Genomic DNA, 22,923 nt, shown 5'->3' with positions numbered 1-22,923 from the left:
CTCTGAACCCCAGCGGTTTCCCTTCTAGGAATCCTGGGGAATCCCGTTTCATCCCTTGAACCCAGAGGCTTCCCTTCTTAGCTTCCCTGGGAATCCAAGTTTTTTCTTTGGAATTCCATAGAGGACCCAACGCCTCCCTCCCCAGACTCTGAGCCCAAAGGACCCTCCGCCTCATCTACTCTCAAACACACAGAGGACCTTGGATCCCCTTCATGGGTACCCCAAACTCTGAGCCCTAGTAGGGTGCCCAGGCCCTTTCCCTCAGGAAATTCAATTTCCCTTTCGTGAATCTTTTCAGTGGGGACTGCAAAGCAGACCCTCAGCACTTCAGCTGGCACTCAGGCCCCCATCCAGGGTATCCAGATTCTCTCTCTGAGCCTTGGGGGGACCTTGTTTTTTCTCTGCACCCATTTTTTTTTTTTTTTGCTGAGTTCCTGGGAGGCCTTCCAGCCCCTTCTCTGAACTTCAGAGTATCCCCAGCCAGGGAATCGATTTTTTCCTCTCAGAGGCAACCTCCACTAGGCCATTGGAGGAACCTAGTATCTTTCCTGCAAGTACCAGGGAGGACTCCATTTCCCTCTTTCATAACCCAGTGGAAACTGAGCCCCTCGCCCCCTTCAAGGCCCCAGACTGCCCCCACTGGCCCCCCAGGAGCCCTTCTCAGCTCTGCCTCCTTTGGACTTTGAACGGCCACCAGGATGATGATGTGGCCCAACTTCTTCTTGCAAGAGGAGGACCGGCGGCGCGGGGCGGCGGGCCGGCGGCAGGCCCGTGGGCAGCAGGGTACCAAGATGACCCCAGAGCATGAGGGGAAGATCAAGCTGGCACTACTGCTGGCCACCGTGGGCGTCACACTGGCCGTGCTGGCTGTGGGCACTGAGTTCTGGGTGGAACTCAACACCTACAAGGCCAATGACAGTGCCATCTGCGACGCCGCCCACCTGGGGCTGTGGAAGGTGTGCACCAAGCACCTGTGGCAGGCCGACGTGCCCCCGGGCAGGGACACCTGCGGCCCCGTGGAGCTGCCTGGAGGTGAGCAGCCACTGCCCCGAGTCCAGGCCTGGAGGCCACAGACAGTAAGGCGGAGGGGGGGTCGGTGCTTGAGGAAACTGGGACCCAGAGAGAGCCTGGGCCCCAAGGAGAGATCTGGTACCCTCAGGAACAGCCTATGCCCCCAGAGAGAGCCTGAGCCTCAAAAACTTGTGCCCCATGAAGAGCCTATAGCCAGATCAACCTGTGCACAAGCTGTGCAGAGAGACTGTGTCCCCAGACATAGTCTGTGTCCCTCACTAGCCTACCCCCAGGGGACCTGAGCTTCTATATAACCTGTGCTTAGAGCTTGTCCTATAGTCTGCATCCCCAGACCAGCCTGCACCCCTAAACCAGCCTGTACCCCAGACCAGTATGTGCCCCTAGACTAGCCTGCGTCCCCAGACCAGCCTATGCCCCTAGACCATGCTGTAGCCCCAGACCAGCATCTACCCCCAGTTACAGCCTGTGCCTCCAGACCATCCTATGACCCTTATGCCCATGTCCCCATAGAGCCTGTGTCTCTAGAGAAACCTAGTGCCTCCACTCTTAGCCTATACCCCCTGAGACATCCTGTGGCCCCAGCTATAGCCTGTATCCCCAGACATCATATGTTTCCCAGAAAAGCCTGCACCCCAAGACACCCTGTGCCCCTAGAGAAAAAGCCTGGGTTCCTGGCGTCAGCTTGCTCTTCCCACACCACAGATAGCCTGTGCTGTCATCATGGGCGCCCTGGGGAGACAGCTCTCCTTGACACCCACCCACAGTAAAATCTCTGTTCCCCATCAAATGAAGCTCTCACCAGACACCTCCCAACAGACCTCTGAGAACAGACATCATGCCTCTCAGGCAGTGTTCTTCATTCTGGGTCCCTCTCACCTCTAGATGCCCAGATGACATTCCAGCCCTTCTTACTTTCTCTGACAGACTCCACCACATTCCTTACTTTCCCACACAGTGGCTCTTCTACCCCTAGCCACGTTAGAACGCTATCCCATACCTCTCACTCTCCCCCACAGGACATGCCATACCCTTCACATATACCAGTGGGACATTCCACACCCCTTAGCCACGTAACTGGGCTCTTGTCTGACCCAAGAAAAATATCTGATACCCCTCAGGGCTCATTCAGAATATCATAGCCAGTGAAACCTGTGAGAGCCGGAACTCGATGGGACTGCCTTGTTTTTCTGGGTTTTGCAAGTTTTCTCCCTTTGACAGGGTGTAGTCTTACCACTTTTCTATCACTCTCTATTAGTGGAAAATATCTGAGTTTTCCTTTTCTGACAGGTTTTCGCCTTACACAAGATCCAGCTTTTGCAGGTTTTCCTGTAGTTGATCACCCAAATGAGATCTACAATGCTCTCTGCTTCTCCCAGGGATGCCCTACAATCTCCATCACCACCAGTTACCATTGAATCAATGTGTGTCAGAGCAGAACTGTGCGTCATAGTTTTCAATGGCTGATTTTTAGGAAGTAGATAGCCAGGCCTTTCTTCCGAGGCACCTCTGGGCAGATCTGAACTGCTGACTTTCGTTACCAGCTATGCATGTTAACCATTTCCACCACCCAGGAACTCTCCATTAGAGCACCAACCAACCAACCAGTTACCATCGAGTCAACTCCAACTCATGGAGACCTCATGTTTGTTAGAGTAGAACTGCACTCCACAGGGTTTTCATTGACTGATTTTTCAGAAGTGGATCTCCAGGCCTTTCTTGTGAGGGGCCTGTGGGTGGACTCGAACTGCCAAACTTTTGGTTAGCAGACCAGCATGTTAACCATTTGCACCGACCACCCCGGAACCTACAATCTCAGTACCCCTCAGAGGACATCCCCTATTCCCCTGGGCTCCATGTGGAATTCCCCTTTTCCTTCACATCTCCAGATGTAACTTCTTACATCCCTGAGGTCCAAAATAGGATGTTCCAAACCCTTGATAGCAAAACGGCATGCCAAGCACCCCTTGCTGTCTGAGATACCCATTTGGTGTCCAGATTGGACATATGCAGATGGACTATCTCTCACTATATCACAAGCAGGCTATTCCCAAATGTTTGCAAAGTGGGATGCTCCAGTCATAAAAATAGCAGGTGCATATGTAGTGCTCAGGTCTATTCTAAGAACTTTACACATACTAACTCATTCACCTTCACAGCAATCCTGTGAGTAAAAACCAGTTGCCATGGAGTTGACTCCAACTCATAGAGACCTCATGTGTGTTGGAGTAGAACTGTGCTCCACAGAGTTTTCTTTTCTTTTTTTTAATTGTGCTTTCACAGAAAGTTTGCAAAGCAGATTAGTTTCTCATTAAACAATACACAAATTGTTTTGTGACATTGATTGCTAGACCCACAACATGTCAACACTCTCTTCTTGACCTTGGGCTCCTCATTTCCATTTGTCCAGCTTTCCTGTCCCCTCCTGCCTTCTCATCCTTGCCCTTGGCCTAGTGTGTCAGTTTAGTCTCATATATAGGGTTAAACTATGCGTGCTATTGTTTGTTTTATAGGCCTGTCTAATCTTTGGCTGAAGGGTGAACCTCAGGAGTGACTTCAGTACTGAGTTAAAAGGGTGTCTGGGGGCTATCCAGTCTGGTCTCTGTGTGTGTGTGTGTGTGTGTGAGTTTGAATTTTGTTCTACATTGTTCTCTAGCTCTGTGACCCCTGTCAGAGCAATCAGTGGTGGTAGCTGGCCTCCATCTAGTTGTGCTGGACTCTGTCTGGTGGAGGCTGAGGTAGTTGTGGTCCATTAGTCCTTTGGACTAGTCTTTCCCTTGTGTCTATAGTTTTCTCCATCCTCCCTTGCTCTAGACTGGGTGGAACCAGTGGAGTATCTTACATGGCCACTCACAAGCTTTTAAGACCCCAGACACTACTCACCAAAATTCGATGTAAAACATTTTCTTTATAAACTATGTTATGTCAATTGAGCTGGATGTCCCCTGAGACCATGATCCCCAGACCTTAGCCCAGTAACTCAGGCCCTCAGGGAGTCTGGAGTGTCTATAGGGTCGCTATGAGTCAAAATCGACTCGACGGCAGCAGGTTTTTTTTTTTTTTATGAATATTCTAAGACTTTGACTTGGTTAAAGTGTGCTGACTTCTTCAGTATTGTGTACTGTCTTACCCTTCACCAAAGTTACCATTTATCTATTGCCTACTGTTTTTCCCTCCCTCCCCACCCTCCGTTCCCTGTAAACATAAAAGATTATTTCTTTCTGTGTGTAAACTTTTTCATGAGTTTTTATAATAGTGGTCTCATACAGCATTTGTCCTTTTGTGATTGACTTATTTCACTCAGCATAATGCCCTTCAGATTCATCCAAGTTGTGAGATGTTTCCCAGATTCATCGTTGTTCTTTATCGTTTCGTAGTATTCCTTTGTGTGTATATACATAGTTTGTTTATCCATTCACCTGTTCATGGGCACTTAGGTTGTTTCCATCTTTTGCTGTTGTGAATAATGCTCCAGTGAACACGGGTGTGCATATGTCTGTTGGTGTGATGGCTCTTACATCTCCAGGATATATTCCTAGGAGTGGAATTGCTGGACAGTATGGTATTTCTATTTCTAGATTTTTAAGGAAGCACCATATTGTTTTCCAAAATAGTTGTACCATTTTGCATTCCCACCAGCAGTGCATAAGAATTACAATCTCCATGCAGCCTCTTCAACATTTGTTTATTACTGGTGTTTTTTTTTTTTTAATTTGTGCTAGTAATGTCCAGGTGAGATGGTATCTCATTGTGGTTTTGATTTGCATTTCTTTAATGGCTCGAGCATAACAACAATTGTCAGGATGGTGCAGGATCGGGCAGTGTTTTGTTCTGTGGTACACTGGGTCACTATGAGTTGCGAGGAATTACTCATACACCTGTTAGCCACCTGAATGCCTTCTTTGGTGAAATGTCTGTTCATGTCCTTTGTCCATTTTTTAATTGGATTACTTGTCTTTTTCCTGTAAAGGTGTTGGATTTTCCTATAAATTTTAGAGATTAGACCTTTTTTGGATTTGTCATAGCCAAAATTTTTTCCTAGGGTAGCACTGGGGTAGCATTGACCATATTTTTTTTCCCATGATTTTTATAGTTTTGGGTTTTATATTTAGGTTTTAGATCCATTTTGAATTAGTTTTTGTGTATGGTGTAAGGTATGGGTCCTGTTTCATTTTTTTACAGACAGACATCCGATTTTGCCAGCACCATTTGCCAGCACCCATTTAATGGACTTGGGGCTTTCGTCAAAGATCACGTGACCATAGGTGGATGAATTTACGTCTGAGTTCTCGATTCTGTTCCATTGGCCAATGTGTCTGTCATACCAGTAACAGGCTGTTTTGACTACTGTAGCCGTATAGTAGGTTCTAAGATCAGGGAGTGCAAGGCCTCCTGCTTTGTTCTTCTTCGATAATGCTTTACTTATTTGGGTCCCCTTTCCTTTCCATATAAAGTTAATGATTAGTTTTTCCATCTCATTAAAGAATGCCATTGGTATTTGGATTGAAATTATGTTGTATTTGTAGATTGCTTTGGGTAGAATTGACATTTTCACAATGTTGAGTCTACCTATCCATGAGCATGGTACATTTTCCCACTTATGTAGGTCTCTTTTGGTTTCTTGCAGTAGTGTTGTGTAATTTTCTTTATATAGGTACTTTATGTCCCTGGTTAGATTTATTTCTAAGTATTTTACTTTTCTTAGGAGCTATTATAAATGGCATTGCTTTCCTGATTTCCTTTTCGTAGTTCTCTTTATTGGTCTATAGGAATCCAACTGATTTTGGTATGTTCATCTTGTATCCTGATACTCTGTTAAATCTTTCTATTAGTTCCAGTAATTTTCTTGTGGAGTCTTTAGGGTTCTCTATGTATAGTATCATATCATCGGTGAGAAGGGATAGCTGAGATGATCATGTGATTATTTTCTTTTATTTATGTGGTGGATTACATTGATTGATTTTCTAATGTTGAACCATCCTTGCATACCTGGTATGAACCCCACTTGGTTGTGCTGTGTTATTTTTTTGATATGATGCTGAATTCTATTGGCTAGGATTTTGTTGAGAATTTTTGCATCTATATTCATGAGAGATATTGATCTGTAATTTTCTTTTTTGTGGTGTCTTTGCCTAGTTTTGGCATCAGGGTTATGCTGGCTTCACAGAATGAATTCAGAAATGTCCCTCCCTTTTCTATGTTCTGAAACAGTTTGAGTAGTGCTGGTGTAGGCTCTTCTCTGAATGTTTGGTAGAATTCTCCAGTGAAGTCATCTGGGCTAGGACATTTTTTGGGGGGAGGTTTTTTTTTTTTTTAACCTTTTCAATCTCTTGTTATTGGGTCTGTTCAGATTTTCTACTTCCTTTTCTTCTAATTTAACCAGGTAGTGTGTTTCTAGAAATTTGTCCATTTCCTCTAGATTTTCAAATTTGTTGGAGTATAGTTGTTCATATTACTCTGTTATGATCCTTTTTATTTCAATTAGGTCTGTCATAATGTCCCCCGTTTCATTCCTTCTTTGGGCTATTTGTGGCCTCTTCTGTTTGTCTTTTGTCAATTTGGCCAATGGTTTGTAGATTTTGTTGATCCTTTCATGGAACCAACTTTTGGTTTTGTTGATTTTTTTCTATTGTTTTTCTATTCTCTCATTCATTTATTTCTGCTCTGATTTTTGTAGTTTCCTTTCTTCTGGTGGCTGTGGGCTTCTTCTGCTGTTCTGTTTCTATTTGTTTGAGTTGTAAAGCTAACATTTTGATTTCTATCTCTTTCTTCTTTTTTGATGTGTACATCTATTGCTATAAATTGATGTCTGAGCATTGCCTTTGCTGTGTCCCAAAGGTTTTGGTGTGATGTGTTTTCATTCTCGTTTGATTCTGGGAGATTTTTTATTCCATCTTTGATTTCTTCTATTACCCAATGGCTTTTAAGCAAGGCGTTGCTCAGTTTCCATGTTTTTTATTTTTTCCTTGGTCTTCCTGTTACTAATTTCTACTTTGATAGCATTGTGATCAGAGAGGATGATTGGTATTATCTCAATGTTTTGGATTTCGTTGAGGATTGCCTTGTCACCTAAGATGTCATCTATTCTGGAGAATGTTCCATATGTGTTAGAAAAGAATGTGTACTTTGCAGCTGTTGGGTGGAGTGTTCTATATATGTCTATGAGGTCAAGTTGGTTGATTGTGGCCTTTAGATCTTCTGTATCTTTGTTGAATTTCTTTCTAGATGTTCTGTGCTCTACCAAAAGTGGTGTGTTGAAGTCTCCTACTATTATTGTGGAACTATCAATTTATCTTTTCAGTGCTGTGAGAATTTGTTTTTTTTTTTGAAGCCCTGTCATTGGGTATGTAGATATTTATTATGGCTGTGTCCTCATGGTGGGTTGTCCGTTTAATCATTGTGCAATGTCCTTCTTTGTCTTTTATGTTGCATTTTGACTTAAAGTCTATTTTATCTGAGATTAGTATTACCACTCCTGCCCTTCTTTGATTGCTGTTTGCTTGATATATTTTTTCATCATTTGATTTTTAATATATTTATGTCTTTGTTTCTAAGGTGTGTCTTTTGCAGACAGCACTTTCCTGAGTTTAAACCACGCAGTATTCCCTTGTTCTGTTTGAATGACTGCCTCTTGGCCTATGTACACATTCTCATGAACACAATTAAGAGTTCTGGAATTCCCATTCCTCCCAGTGTTATCCATAATTTGTTATGATCCACATAGTTGAATGACTTTTCATAGTCAATAAAACACAGGTAAGCATCTTTCTGATGTTCCCTGCTTTCAGCCAAGATACATCTAACATCAGCAGTGATATCCTTGGTTCCATGTCCTCTTCTGAATTTGACATTAATTTTTGGCAGTTTTCTATCATGTTGCAGCAACCACTTTTGAATGATCTTCAGCAAAATTTAACTTGTGTGTGGTATTAATGATATTGTTCGATAATTTCTGCATTTTGGTTGGATCACCTTTGTTTGGAATAGGCACAGATAATGGATCTCTTCCAGTTGGTTGTCCAGGTAGCCATCTTCCAAATTTCTTGGCATAGATGAGCACCTTCAGCATTGTGTCTGTTTGTTGAGATATCTCAACTGGTTTCTGTCACTTCCTGGAGACTTATTTTTTGCCAGTGCCTCCAGTGCAGTTTGGACTTCTTCCTTCAATACCATCAGTTTTTGATCATACGCTACCTCCTGAAATGGTTGAGCATTGACCAGTTCCATTTGGTACGGTAACTCTGTGTATTCCTTCCATCTTTTTTTGATGCTTCCTGTATCATTCAATATTTTCCCTGTAGAATCCTTCAATATCACAACTCGAGGCTTGAATTTTTTCTTCAGTTCTTTCAGCTTGAGAAATGCCAAGCATGTTCTTCCCTTTTGGTTTTCTAACTCCGGGTCTTTGCATATTTCATTATAATACTTTACTTTGTGTTCTTGAGCTGCACTTCGAAATCTTCTTTTCAGCTCTTTTACTTCATCATTTCTTCCATTCAATTCAGCTACTCTACATTCAAGAACAAGTTTCAGAGTCTCTTCTGACATCCATTTTGGTCTTTTCTATCTTTTCCGTATTTTTAATGAGCTTTTGCTTTCTTCATATATGATGTCATTTCACAACCCATCTAGTCTTTGGTCATCAGTGTCCAATGCATTAAATATATTCTTGAGATGGTCTCTAAATTCAGGTGGAATATACTCAAGGTCGTATTTTTTCTCTCGTTGGCTTGCTCTAATTTTCTTCAGCTTCAACATGAACTGGCATAAGAGCAATTGATGGTGTGTTCCACGGTCAGCTCCTGGCCTTGTCCTGACTGATGATATTGAGCTTCTCCATCTTCTCTTTCCACAGATGTAGTTGATTTGATTCCTGTGTATTCCATCTGGCAAGGTCCATGTGAATAGTCACTGTTTATGTTGTTGAAAAAGGTATTTGCAACGAAGAAGTCGTTTGTCTTGCAAAATTCTGTCATGCCATCTCCCATGTAGTTTCTATCACCAAGGCCATATTATCCAACTACTGATCCTTCTTCTTTGTTTCCAATTTTTGCATTTCAATCACCAGTAATTATCAATGCATCTTGATTGTATGTTTGATCAAGTTCAAACTGCAGGTATTGGTAAAAATTCTCAATTTCTTCATCTTTTGCCTTAGTGGCTTGTGGTAAATTTGAATAATAGTTGTATTAACTGGTCTTCCTTGTAGGTGTATGGATATTATCCTATCACTGACAGTGTCAGGATAGACTTTGAAATGTTCTTCAATTTGTCTTTCCTGGCATTGTAGACCATATGATTGTCTGATTCAAAATGGCCAGTACCAGTCCATATTGACCTTTATGCATCCCACTTAATTTTTTACGACTTCCAGTTTTCCTAGATTAATACTTCATACATTCCATGTTCTGATTATTAAAGGATTTTGCAGCTGTTTCTTCTTATTTTGAGTGGTGCCACATCAGCAAATGAAGGTCTCGAAAACTTGACTCCACCTATGTTGTTAAGTTTGATTCTATTTTGAGGAGGTGGCTCTTCCACAGTCGTATTTTGAGTACCTCCCAACCTGAGGGGCTCATCTTCTGGCACTACATCAGAAAATGTTCCGCTGCTATTCACAAGGACTGCCAGGTCCTTCTTCCTAGTCTGCCTTAGTCTGGAAGCTCTGCTGAAACCTGTCCACCATGGGTGACTGTTATGCATTGAACTGCGTCCCCCAAAAACATGTGTGTCAACTTGGCTAGTCCATGATTCCCGGGTATTGTGTGATTGTCCACCATTTTGTCACGACGTGATTTTTCTATGTGTTGTAAATCCTACCTCTATGATGTTAATGAGGTGGGATTAGCGGCAGTTATGTTAATGAGGCAGGACTAAATCTACAAGATTAGGTTGTGTCCTAAGCCAATCTCTTTTGAGACATAAAAGAGAGAAGCAAACAGAGAGACATAGGGACCTCATACCACCAAGAAAGAAGCACCAGGAGCATAGAGTGTCCTTTGGACCAGGAGTCTCTGCACAGAGAACCTCCTTGACCAGGGGAAGATTGGTGACAAGGACCTTCCCCAGAGGTGACAGAGAAAGAAAGCCTTCCCCTGGAACTGGCGCTCTAAATTCAGACTCTTAGCCTTTCAGGCTGTGAGAGAATACATTTGTTTGTTAGAGCCATCCACTTATGGTACTTCTGTTATAGCAGTACAAGATAACTAAGACAGTGACCTTGCTCATGTTTTAAATACCGGTGGTATAACATCAGCATCACAGCAAGATGCAAGCCACCACAGTATGACAAACTGACACACAAGTGGTGTACTTGGAAAATAGTGTTATTTTACATATATCAAAAAACTAAAACCAAACCCATTGCCACTGAGTCGATTCTGACTCATAGTGACCTACAGGACAGAGTAGAACTGCTCCATAGGGTTTCCAAGGAGTGCCTGGTGGATTTAAACTGACAATCTTTGGGTTAGCAGCCGTAGCTCTTAACCAACAGGCCACCAGTGTTTCCCATTTTACATATATACATTTTAATTTACGTTAGTAATAGTTTGTGTCTCAGTTTTCTGGTGCTACTATAACGGAAATATCACAAGTGGGTGGTTTTAATGAACAGAAACTTATTTTCTCAAAGAAGACTGAATTCAGGCACCAGCTCTAGAGGAAGACTTTCTCTGTTGGCTCTGGGGGGAGATCTTTGTCTCTTTCAGCTTCTTTTCCTTGGTTCCTTGGTGATCACCACGTGGCATCTATCTTCCCCTGTTTGTCCTTGCTTGCTTCTGTGTCTAATCTGTCTTTTTGTATCTCAAAAGTCATTAGATTTAAGACACACCCTACACTGTTATAGGAGCCCTGCTGGTGCAATGGTTAAACACTCAGCTGCTAACAGAAACATTGGCAGTTCAAACCAACCTAGTGTCTCCGAAGGAGAAAGGCCTGGCAACCTGCTTCCATAAAAATTATAGCCAAGGAAACCCTATGGGGGAGTTCTGCTGTGTCACTGTAAGTTAGAATTTACTCAATGGCACACAACTACACTGATACCCTCTCATTAATCTAACAAAGAAAACCCTATTCCCAAATGGGATTATATCCACATGTTTAGGGCTAGGATTCCAACACATATTCGCGGGGACACAATTCAATCCATAACATTGTGGTATAGATTTTGTCCTGTTTTTCAATTTTTTAAATATTTTATTGTATTTCAGTGAAAACACACACATAAGACATACACCAATTCAACAATTTTTACAAGTACAATTCAGTGACATTGATTACATTCAAGTTGTACAGCCATTCTCACTATCCTTTTCCAAATTATTTCTTCACTATTAACCTATACTCACTGTCCCCTAAATTTCCTATCTAATCTTTCAAGTTGCTGTTTTCAGTTTGATCCCATATAGATAATTCTCTAAAAGATCATGATGTTCAAGGCAGACATTCCTTACTAATCAAGCTAAAATATTTTTTGGTTTAAAGAAGTCTTCAGGGGATAGTTTTCGCTTAAGGTTTAAAGATTGTCTCAGCATCGATTTTCTTTTCTTTTTCACTCAGTACTATGTTTTTCAGATCTCCCCATGTAGCTTTATGTTCTTCCAGTTCATGGCTTCTACACAGTGCAGAGATTTCCACAGGGAGCCATCATCACATTTACTTATCTCTTCACCTAGTGATGGACACTTAGGTTGATTCCAACTCCCTGTTATTATAAACAATGCTGCCATGAACATCCACATATAAGTTTCTGCATTTTTTTCAAATATGTACCCAGATGTGAAATTGTTGGGTCACAGGATATAAACATACTCGTTTCATAAGGTATGTCAGAGTGCTTTAGAAAAAGACTAGTACCAGTCTACACTCCCAGCTGTTTCCTCTCATCTTTCAACACTTGATATTATGCTTTGAATATTTGCCAACTTATTTGATCAAAAGTGGTAGTTCCCTGCTGATACAAGCTGCATTCCTCTGATCCCTGGGGAGGTGTAGCATCTCTTCTATGTACTTATAAGTCATTCTGCCTCCCTCTTCTGTGGATTATTCATACCCTTTGCTCATTTTTCAACTGGGTGATCTATCTTTTCTTGCTGACCTGCAGGGGTTCCTTGTGTATTCTAGATACGAATCCTTTATTGGCTTTAGACATAGTTGATCTCTTTTCTGAGTCCGCTAGCCTTCTGTTACCTGAGACTTGGTGTCTTTGGTTGAGTAAAGTGAGTATCCATTTCTTTTTTAAAAAAATATAGTTTATTCTCCCGAAATTCACATCTTCAGCCAAAGATGACACGGGTCTATAAAATAAACAATAACACACATGAGGAACATGCTTCTCAGCTCAGTCATGTAAAATGAGAGCAAATGAGCAACAAAGCTGCCCAAAAGCAAAGATGAAAAGGCAGGAATGGATAGGAAAATGGGACAAATGGAAATGCAGAACCTGCGTGGAGAAGGAGAGAGTGTTGACATGTCATGGGGATTGCAACCAATGTCACAAAACAATTTGAATATAAATTGTTCAACGAGAAACTAATTTGCTCTGTAAACTTTCACCTAAAGCACAATAAAAAATGCATATATAATGTATTTTATTTTTGTTGTTGTTGAGAACATACACAGCAGAACATGTACCAATTCAACAATGTCTACATGTACAATTCGGCGGCATTGATTACATTCTTCAAGTTGTGCAACCATTCTCACCCTGCTTTTCTGAATTGTCCTCCTCCATTAACATAAACTCACTGTCCCCTAATTTTCCTAATTTCTCGAGTTCCTGTTATCAATTTGATCCCAAAAGAGATAGATCTTTAAAGAGCACAACACTCAAGGCAGACATTCTTTACTAGTAAAGCTAAACTATTGTGAAGACTTCAGGGGGATATTTTTGGTTTAGGATTTTAAGGTTTAAAGGTTATCTCAGAGCAATAGTTTCAGGGGGTCATCCAGCCTCCATGGCCCCAGGAAATATGGAGTTCATGAGAATTTGAGGTTCTGGTCTACAGTTTCCCCCTTCTGATCAGGATTCTTCAATAGAATCTTTGATAAAAATGTTCAGTAATGGTAGCTGGTCCAGTTCTGGTCTCATGACAAAGGAGGTAGTTGTTCGTGGAGGCAATTAGTCACATATTCCATTTCCTCCTTCTATTCTTGACTCTCCTCCTTTTTCTGTTGCTCCAGGTGAATAGAGACCAATTGTTGTGCTTGGGTCCAAAACCAAAGACCCATTGCCATTGAGCCAATTCTGACTCATAGCAATCCTATAGGACAGAGTAGAACTGTGCCTTAGACAGGAGTATACATTTCTCATCCCATTTTACCCTCAACAAACCTGTATGAAGAAGTTAGTAAAGTGATTATTATCTCATTTTATAGAGATGGTCAATGGCCCGCTCCCAGCTACAGATGTGGACCTTAAAGCTCTGGGTTGGAATCCCAGCTCCTGGATGTCATCGTTGCTGTTAGTTGCCATTGAGATGATCCCAGCTCATGGTGACCCCATGTGTGCCACAGTAGAACTGTGCTCCATAAGGTTTTCAAGGCTATGACCTTTTGGAAGCAGATCACCAGGCTTGTCTTCTGAGGCTCCTCTGGGAGGGTTTGAACCGCCAACCTTTTGGCTAGTGGTCAAGTGCTTAACCATTTGCACTATCCAGGGACCATAGCTCTTGGATAGCAAATGGTTTTTATATCTCTGTGCATCATTTTTCTCCTCTGTATACTGGGGATACTAATGTCATATTTTTAGACTGCAGTGGGCTATGTTAAATGTTCAACATTTGAGCTTGAACAAACCAAGAAATAAAACTCATTGCTGTAAGAGATGATTCAGGCTTATGGCGACTGTATGTGTTACAGAGTAGAACTGCTCCATAGGGTTTTCTTGGCGATGATCTTTATGGAAGCAAACCTCCAGGCCTTTCTTCCAAGGTGCCTCTGAGTTGGTTCAAACCGTCGACCTTTGGTTAGTAGTCAAGCACAAACTGTGCCTGTTGGGACCCAGTGAGCTTGCATGAGGGATCACCATGTCATCGCCTCCCTTTCTTTCTCTCCTGCTCCCACAGAAGCAAACTGCACCTACTTTAAATTCTTTACAACGGGCCAGAATGCACACATCTTCCAGAGAACCACAAAGAAAGGTGAGAATCGTGTGGTGTGGTGGTGGTGTGCTGATGATGTTATTGATGTTATTGTCTCCTCCTCTGCTTTGCCCCAGACTGGACTCAGCTCCTATCTGCTGGGGAAGTCTCATCTTTGGGGGTGATGGCTATAGAATAAGGGTGGGGGCATGGTTCTCCACAGCTCTGTGCCTGACCCTCCTACTCCTAGCTCTGCCTTTGGCACTCGCTGTGTAACTTTGGTTAGGTCACAGCCTCTTTCTGCGGATAGTGCTGAAATAGGCACTGTCCACCTGGTAGGCACAGTGATGGCTGTCTCATTTATAAGATCCCCCCCACCTTGCCTCAACCTTAAAGGGCAAAGGCTTGATCTTAATCTTCCAGATGAGAAAACAGAAGTCCAGAAATGGTTTAATTATTTCTCCCAGAAGTGGCACAGGCAGAGAGGCCAAACTCAAATGATTCTGACTCCAAAGCATCACTGTCCAGTAGAACCCTCTGGGATGATAGAAATGTTCTATATCTTTTCTGTCTAAGACGGTAGCTTGTGGCAACTGAGCACTTCAAATGTGGCTGGTACTACTGAGGGACTGAGTTTTTAATTTTGTTTAACTGAAGTCAATTTACATTTGAAAGGCCACGTGTGGCTTGTTGTTGTTGTTAATTGTTGTCGAATTGGACTCCTCGCTATCCCACATGTCAGTAGAACTGTTCCATAGGGTTTTCATGGCTGTGACCTTTTGGGAGCAGATCTCCAGGCCTTTCTTCTGAGGCACCCCTGGGTGGTCTCAAACTGCCAACCTTTCTGCTAGTAGAGTGCTTAACTGTTTGCACCATCCAGGGACTCCTAATTTCAATCAATTTAAATATGAAAGATCACACATGGCTAGTGGCTACTGTGTTGGACAACCTAGCTCTGATGGCTTTTCCTTTCTACTCTAACCACAGCCTCCACCACACCTTAATTTCTCCACCCCCAAAGGAACTGTGGCCGTGTTATTGATATTATCTCGTCTTTGTAAGGATTTAATGAGATGATGCAGCTCAACCATACAGAGTAGGTCCTCAATAAATGGAGTCTTTCTTTCACAAGACTCATTGAATCCCAGTTCTGAAGTTACCCCAAATCCAGCTCCAGGAGAAGAGCACCTCATTTTGACTGATGTCTAAGCTCCATTTCATAGACCCAAACAGATCCAGAAGTCACACCCAGGTCAAGGAACAACATGAAACCCTCTATTCAACTCCCCAATATGCTCTTTACTACAGTGTACTGGTGTACCTACTTGTGGAGGAGTAATCTGAAAGACCCCCTGCCCACTCCCAATATACCATCTCTCCTACTTGGTATAGCCTTGATTGAGAGTCATGGGCAGCCTCTCGTTGAATTCAGTCTTAACCAAATAGTGAAGATACAACTCATGTGTACAATTAGAGTTCTTTCTCTGTGAACTTGGGAAAGTCATTGCCCTCTTGGATAATGAAATAATCATAGCACACACTTAATGAGCACCTATTGTATGCCAAGCACTGTGCTGGGCACCATATGTACTTGATTTCTAATCCTCCCAACAGCCCAACCAAACAGGGATTTCTATCCTGATTTTCCAGAGGAGGAAGCTGAGGCTCAGAAAGGTTTGTGGACTGTACCAGTATCTTCCAACTCGGAAGAGGCTGGAGAGAGTTCTGACTCTGATCATTCTACTACAACACACCACCTTTCCAACTGTCTCACACACCCACTGCCTCAGCTTCCTGACCTGTAAACAAATGTTGACCAGATCATAAGTAGTAAGTGGTAATTCCCATCCTCTTCTTTTTAAAAATAGCTTATTTCATTGCTGCTGTTGAAGATATACATAGCAGAGTATACATCAACTCAAATTCTACATGTACAATTCAGGGGCATTGATTATGTCTGTCAAGTTGTGCAACCAATCTCACCCTCCTTTTCTAAATTATCCCTTCCCCATTAACGTAAACTCACTGCTCCCTGAGCTTCCTATCTAACTTTTCAAGTTGCTGTTGTCAATTTGATCCCATATAGTTGTTTAAACATTTTTTTATTGTACTTTAGATGAAAATTTACAGAGCAAATTAGTTTCTCATTAAACAATTAATACACATACTGTTTTGTGACATTGGTTGCCAACTCCATGACATGTCAACACTCTCCCCTTCTCCACCTTGGGCTCCACATTACAAGCTTTCCTGTCCCCTCCTGCCTTCTTGTCCTTGCCCCTGGGCTAGTGTGCCCATTTAGTCTCATTTTGTTTTATGGGTCTGTCTAATTTTTTGGCTGACATGTGAGCCTCAGGAGTAGCTTCAGTATTAAGTTAAAAGGGTGTCTGGGGGCCATACTCTTAGAGTTTCTCCAGTCTGTGTCAGACCAATAAGTCTGGTCTAGATAGTTGTTTAAAGAAGGCTTTGGGAAACATTTTTGGTTTAAGAATTAAGGTTTAAAGATTATCCCAAGGCAATAGTTTTGGGGGTTTATCCAGCCTCAATGGCCCCATCGCCTTCTAATCTTTGCTGTCCTCCCTTTGCTCTGTGACCTTAGGCAAGTAACTAACCCTCTCTGAGTCTTAGCTCCTTCAACAGTATAAATAAAATACCAGACTGGGTGATGTTTGACTTAAAAATTCTTTTCTGCAGTGGTGATATGTCTATCTTCCTGGTTCTAGGTCCCTATAGGATAGTTCCTCCCCACTCCCTACATTCCATGTTCTCTGTTTCTTTTCTTCTATTCAACACAGAGGTTAATCTGGCAGCTGCAGTGATAGCAGTGCTGGGCCTGACAATCATGGCCCTGGGGTACCTCTGTATCATCATGGTGCTCAGCAAAGGTGCAGAGTTCCTGCTCCGAGTTGGAGCCATCTGTTTTGGCCTCTCAGGTGAGGGCTGAAAGCCTGGAGGCTGAGGACATTGCATGCTGGGAAGTGACATCTCCAAGCACTGTTGCATGCTGGGAGATAGGGTCTTTAAGCATTGTTACATGCTGGGAGGTAGGGTCTTCAACCACTGTTGCATGCTGGGAGGTAGGATCTCCAAGTACCATTGCATGCTGGAGGTTGGGGGAAGCCCACCGGCTAGAGTAGACTAAGAGACTGGAGAGTTTAAAGTCCTGTTGTTGGCTCAGAATTAGAGGGCTTCCAAAACACTGTTGCAGATTTGGACTTAAGGTCCCCAAGGACTGTTGCATGCTGGGAGGTGTGGGGTCTCCAAGCACTGTTTCTTGATGGAAGATGAGGTCTCCAAGCACTGTTGCATGATAGGAAATGGAAGTTAGAGGAAACTCATTGCCTGTAGAAGTTTGAAGATGGGAAGAGTTCTGAGCTGTGTTGTTGGCTAGGAATTGGAGCCTCTCTAAACATTGTTCTAGACTTGGATCCACGGTCTCCAAGGACTGTTGCATGCCGGAAGGTGGGGTGTGTATCTCCAAGCGCTGTTGCATGAAGGGAGGTAGAGTTTGTGTCCCCAAGCACTGTTGCATGATGGGAGGTGGGGGTCTTCATGCACTGTGAGTGATGGGAGTTAGAGGAAGCTCATGGACTAAAGAAGCTCAAAGATGGGAAGCCTCGTTGTTGACTAGCAATTGGAGCCTCTCTAAACAGTGTTTTAGATTTGGATCCAGAGTTCCCAAGGACTGTTGCATGCTGGGAGACGGGTGTCTCTATGCATTGTTGCACGATGGGAGTAAAAGGATGCCAGGGGCTATAGAAGTTCGAATATGAAAGACCCTCAACTGACGTTGGCTGGGAATTGGAAGGTCTCCAAACACTCTTTTAGATTTGGACCTGGGCGCCCCAAGGACTGTTGCGTTCTTGGAGTTGGGGTCCAAAGAAAATGTAGTCCCCAATAATAATAAAAACGTTAACTTATTGTACATCTATCTCTAATTCTCACAACAGCTCTACTAGGTAGAAATTACCATTCTCCACTTTAAAAACAAGAAAGCTGGTAAGTCAGATGAATTACTAGTGGTCACATAGCATTGATGGCAGGAATGGAACTTGAAACCAGGTCTTTCTGATTCCAAAGCATTTCCCCTTTTCACCACATCTCATCATTGCATTCTGGGAACTATATTTTTGTGGGGTCTTTGCAGGCTCAGAGTGTGGTGAGCAGGGTGTGGTGAGATGAATGCTTAACTAGCAGTTAAATGGTCTGAGTTTTAGCCCAGGCTGTGCCCTGAATCACTGTGTGACCTTGGGAAGACCCCTTTTTTCTCTGGCCCTTGGTTTCCTTATTGGGTCAAATGTTTTCTGTGTTGGGTAGAAAAGTCATTAATTATATAAGCTTCATTTATTATTCTTCATTTATTTATTGAGCACCTACTATGTCTCAGGCAGTGTATTAAGGACCTGAGATACAAGAGTAAGTAAGACAGACATTGTGTCTACCCTCATGGAGCCTAGATTCTGGCAGAGATAGACAGTCATCAATGATTACACATATAATAATTGTGATAAGGAACCCTGGTGGTGCAATGGTTAAGCATTCAGCTGCTAACTGAAAGGTTGGCAGTTTGTAACCACCCAGCGGCTCCATAGTAGAAAGACCTGGAGATCTGCTTCCATAAAGATTACAGCTCAGGAAACCCTATGGGGCAGTTCTACTCTGTCACATGGGGGTGTTATGAGGCAGAAATGATTCAACAGCACCTAACTACAACAACATAGTCCCCTGTAGGCATTTTGAGTTTGCAGCCTGTCTTAGTTTCCTAATGCTGCCGTAACAAAATACCACAACATGAAGTGACTTTAAAGAATAGAAATGTATTCTCTTATGGCTCTGGAGGCTAGAAGTCCAAATCAGGGTATTGACAGTGTCAATTCCTTCTGACGTATCTGAGACAGGAACTGTTCCATGCCTCTCTCCTAGTTTCTAGTGGCTGCCGGCAATCCTTGGAGCTCTGGTGGTGTAGTGATTAAGAGCTCGGCTGCTGACCAAAAAGTTGGCAGTTCAGATCCCCCAGCTGCTCCTTGGGGCAGTTCTTACTCTGCCCTATAGGGTCGTTATGAGTTGGAATTGACTCGATGGCAATGGGTTTTTCGGGCCCGCAATCCTTGGTGTTTCTTTGCTGCTTGTAGCTGTATCTTCAAGTGGCATCTTCTCTCTGTTGTGTCTCTGTCTCCATGTCTGTTCTCCTCTTATAGAAGACATGTCTCAGAAGTGATTAGGACTCACCCTACTCTGGAATGACCTTGTTAACTTAACTGATTTAAAAAAAAAAAATGCCTTCAAGTTAATTCTGAATCATGGCGATCCCACATGTGTCAGAGCAGAACTGTGCTCCAGAGGGTTTTCAATGGCTGATTTTGGGGAAGTAGATTGCCAGGCCTTTCTTCTGAGGCACATCTGGGCAGACTCAAACATTCAACCTCTCAGTTAGCAGCAGAGCACATTAATTGTTTGCACCCCCAAACAGTTAAAAAAAAACAAACAAACCAAACCCAGTGCCCTCGAGTCGATTCCGACTCATAGCGACCCTATAGGACAGAGCAGAACTGCCCCATAGAGTTTCCAAGGAGCGCCTAGCGGATTCAAACTGCCGACCCTTTGGTTAGCAGCCGTAGCACTTAACCACTATGCCACCAGGGTTTCCCCAAACAGTTAAAAAATAGGGACTGATAATATCACCAAAGAAAAATACTGTTTCCAAACAAGGTCACATTCACACATACAGGAGTTCGGATTTCAACATATCTTTTTGGAGGGACAAATTCAATCCATGACACAATCCCTGGTTTATTTGTTTACCATCTGTCTTCTCCAAGTAAAATATAAGATCTATGAGAGTACGGTCTTTATTTTCCTCCTTTTTTTTTTTTTTTTTTTTATCTCCAGTTTCCAAAATAAAAAAAACCAAACTCTGTGCCATCTGGTCAATTCTGACTCACAGCGATCCTATAGGACAGAGTAGAACTGCCCCATAGAGTTTCCAAGGAGCACCTTGTGGATTTGAACTACCGACCTTTATGGTTAGCAGCTGTAGCAATTAACCACTATGCCACCAGGGTTTCCGTTTCCAAAACAGTGCTTACCATATACCTACCTACCTACCAGTTGTCATTGAGTCCGTTCTGACTTACGTTGACCTCAGTAGAACCATACTCCATAGAGGTTTAAGTGACTGATTTCGGAAGCAGATTGCCAGGACTTTCTCTGAGGGGTCTCTGGGTGGACTCGAACCACCTCCAAGGGGACTCAAACCACCAACCTTGTAGTTAGCAGCAAGTGTGTCACCTGTTTGCATTCCCCCCCCAAAAAACCTGTTGCCTTTTACTAGATTCTGACTCATGGCGCCCCCGTGTGTTACAGAGTAGAACTGGGCTCCATAGGCTTTTCATGGCTGTGACCTTTTGGAAGCAGATTTCCAGGCCTTTCTTCTGCAGCACCTCTGGGTGGTTTCGAACCACCAACCTTTTGGTTAGTAGCCCAGCGCTTAACCATTTGCACCCAGGGCCTCCTTATAGTAGGTGTTCAGTAAGTATTTGTTAAATGAATAAAGTGGAAGGGTGTCAGGGGGGTCTCCCAGCCCTCTTGTTTGAGTGTGTGATAGGGTGTATTGGGGGAGAGGCTCAGACCCAAGCTGGGGTTCCCAGACATTGAGCAACATGCTGTGTCCCCTTCCCTACAGGCCTCCTACTTCTGGTGAGCGTGGAGGTGTTCCGGCATTCCGTGCAAGCCCTGCTCGAGAGAGTCAGCTCTGAGCCTCCGCCGGCCCCGGCCCTGGCCTACGAATACTCCTGGTCTCTGGACTGCGGAGTGGCAGCCGGCCTGATCCTGATGTTGGGGGGCGGCTGCTTCCTGCTGCTCACCCTGCCTTCCTGGCCCTGGGGGGCCCTCTGTCCCAAGCAGGGGCGCAGGGGCACCTAGGGCCGCCATTTTACTTTCTCTGTGCACCTGCCAAACCCTTCCTCCTGCTCCACTCTAACCCTCAGAATCTTTTGCTCCATCTCCTAGAGAAACTGTGTTCTTCCTGCTCTGAGGCTCCCGTTGTTTTCACACACCTGCCTCTTGTTGCTTTTCTCCCTCTGTAAATAGGTTTTTCTCAGTGGCTGAGTTTGGGTCGCTTAGGGATGGGGTGAGAAAAAGCTATCAGGTGTTCCCTGGGAAGGCTGGTGGGGACCTTATGGGGTACCAGGGTGGGAGGCAGAGGTCGGGGGTCTTGGGCCGGGGGTGGGGGGGGAATGGAGGGTCGCTTTGTTTCCCAGGTCTGGATTTGTTCACTTGGGTGAGGGACTTCTTACAAATAATTGCTCCTTGGGGTGGAGTTTGGGATGATAGGGGAGGGGGGAGGTCTCTGGGTCTGACCTCCCTGTGGTCTGATATGGGATTAAATGTTTGGAAATGTGAAAAGGCTTGATTTGGAGTCAGCTTGTGATGTGATTGTGGGGTGGAGATTTTGGGGTAGAGAAAAATGCCCTTACATGCCCTTTAGAAGCTAGGCAAGATACTCCACTTGGTACTTGTAAGTCCTAGAAGTCACAAGTCTATAGACCCAGGGGGTAGCTGCAGACGAGAGTATGGACAATTTAGAACCAGGGCTTCGAACAGGTTCCTTAGGTTCAAACCCTTGCTGAAAATTTGCGTTTCCACCCCAGATATACTGAATTAGAATCTACATTTTCACAAGATCCTCAGGTGATTCTTCCACATAACAAATTTTGAGAACACTGCTCTAGTGGTTCTCAGAATTGGTCCCTAACCAGCAGTATTAGTTAGCATCGCCTGGGAACTTGTTAGAAATGCAAATTCTCAGCAGGGATTTGAATTGGAATGAACCGTTTGGAAGCCCTGTTTAGAACATAGACGTTAAGCTGGAGTGGTAAGAACAACAAGAACAACACTAACAATTACCAGTGGATGATGACTTTGTATTAGGACTACGAGTCCCTCAGGTTAAAAAAAAAAAAAAAAAATAGGCAACCTTATCCCTTAGGAAGACCCATATATGCCTACGTACATGCTTACTCTGTGCCAAGCACTGGGATAAGCATTTTATAAGCATCACCTCATTGACACATCACAACACCTGAGTGGCACAAATGATTAAGCACTCAGCTGCTAACCAAAAGGTTGGGGGTTCAAGTCTACCCAGAGGCACCTCAGAAGAAAGGCCTGGTGATCCGCTTCCCTATGAAAACCCTATGGAGTGAGCACAGGACTACTCGGCACACATGGGGTTCCGTGGGTTGGAATCAACTCAGTGGCAAGTAACAACAACACAAGTAACTTATACATATGTAGTTTGACATATGTGGTTTGAAAGCATTACAAAAAGCATAAAAAACAAAAACCCACTGCCGTCGAGTCGATTCCGACTCATAGCGACCCTATAGGACAGAGTAGAACTGCCCCATAGAGTTTCCAAGGAGCGCCTGGCGGTTTCGAACTGCCGACCTCTTGGTTAGCAGCCATAGCACTTAACCACTATGCCACCGTTACAAAAAGCATATACAACAATAAAGTTCCTGGAAGATTGTCTGGCGCATGGTCATAACTCTCTAAGTCTTTGCCGTTATTATTATTTATCAAGTGGCACTCTGAGCCTTGCATACAGTGGAGAGTAAAAAGGACCCCCGAGGAGCTGACGGTCTGGTGATGGAAACAGATATTAATCACAAAATCACACTAATGAATGTGTAATTAGAAACTGAGATAATTGCTAGGAAAAGAGAACATCAATAATTTTTTTTTTCTAGTTGATCTTGTGCCCAGCCAGCTCGGGGAAGCCCAGAGGGCTGTCTGCCTGGGGAGGGGGCTC

At 43.5% G+C, this 22,923-nt stretch overlaps 1 protein-coding gene across 3 annotated transcripts; it reads left to right on the top strand.

Annotated features, from left to right (window-relative positions):
• Positions 1-701: 701 nt before the first annotated feature.
• On the top strand, positions 702-21,032 carry CACNG6 (calcium voltage-gated channel auxiliary subunit gamma 6). Of its 3 annotated transcripts, XM_049901049.1 has the most exons (4): positions 702-1,032; positions 14,097-14,171; positions 16,907-17,044; positions 20,794-21,032. In XM_049901049.1, exons 1-4 carry the CDS (start codon positions 702-704, stop codon positions 21,030-21,032), a joined length of 783 nt encoding a protein of 260 aa, XP_049757006.1. The 3 variants fall into 3 exon arrangements, with proteins under 3 accessions (XP_049757006.1, XP_049757007.1, XP_049757008.1); XM_049901050.1 differs by lacking the exon at positions 16,907-17,044; XM_049901051.1 differs by lacking the exons at positions 14,097-14,171; positions 16,907-17,044.
• The last annotated feature ends 1,891 nt before the right edge of the window (positions 21,033-22,923 follow it).

This window comes from Elephas maximus, chromosome 11 (genome assembly GCF_024166365.1).
Source record: "Elephas maximus indicus isolate mEleMax1 chromosome 11, mEleMax1 primary haplotype, whole genome shotgun sequence".
Taxonomy (NCBI): Eukaryota; Metazoa; Chordata; class Mammalia; order Proboscidea; family Elephantidae; genus Elephas; species Elephas maximus.
The sequence above is the reverse complement of the archived record's forward strand: the minus strand, read 5'-3'. Positions and strand labels throughout refer to the sequence as shown.

Coding starts and splice junctions, on each gene's coding strand:
- CACNG6 (XM_049901049.1), top strand. CDS start 702: ATGATGTGGCCCAACTTCTTCTTGCAAGAGGAGGACCGGCGGCGCGGG. Junction 1,033..14,096: donor CCCCGTGGAGCTGCCTGGAG/GTGAGCAGCCAC, acceptor CTGCTCCCACAG/AAGCAAACTGCACCTACTTT. Junction 14,172..16,906: donor CCAGAGAACCACAAAGAAAG/GTGAGAATCGTG, acceptor TATTCAACACAG/AGGTTAATCTGGCAGCTGCA.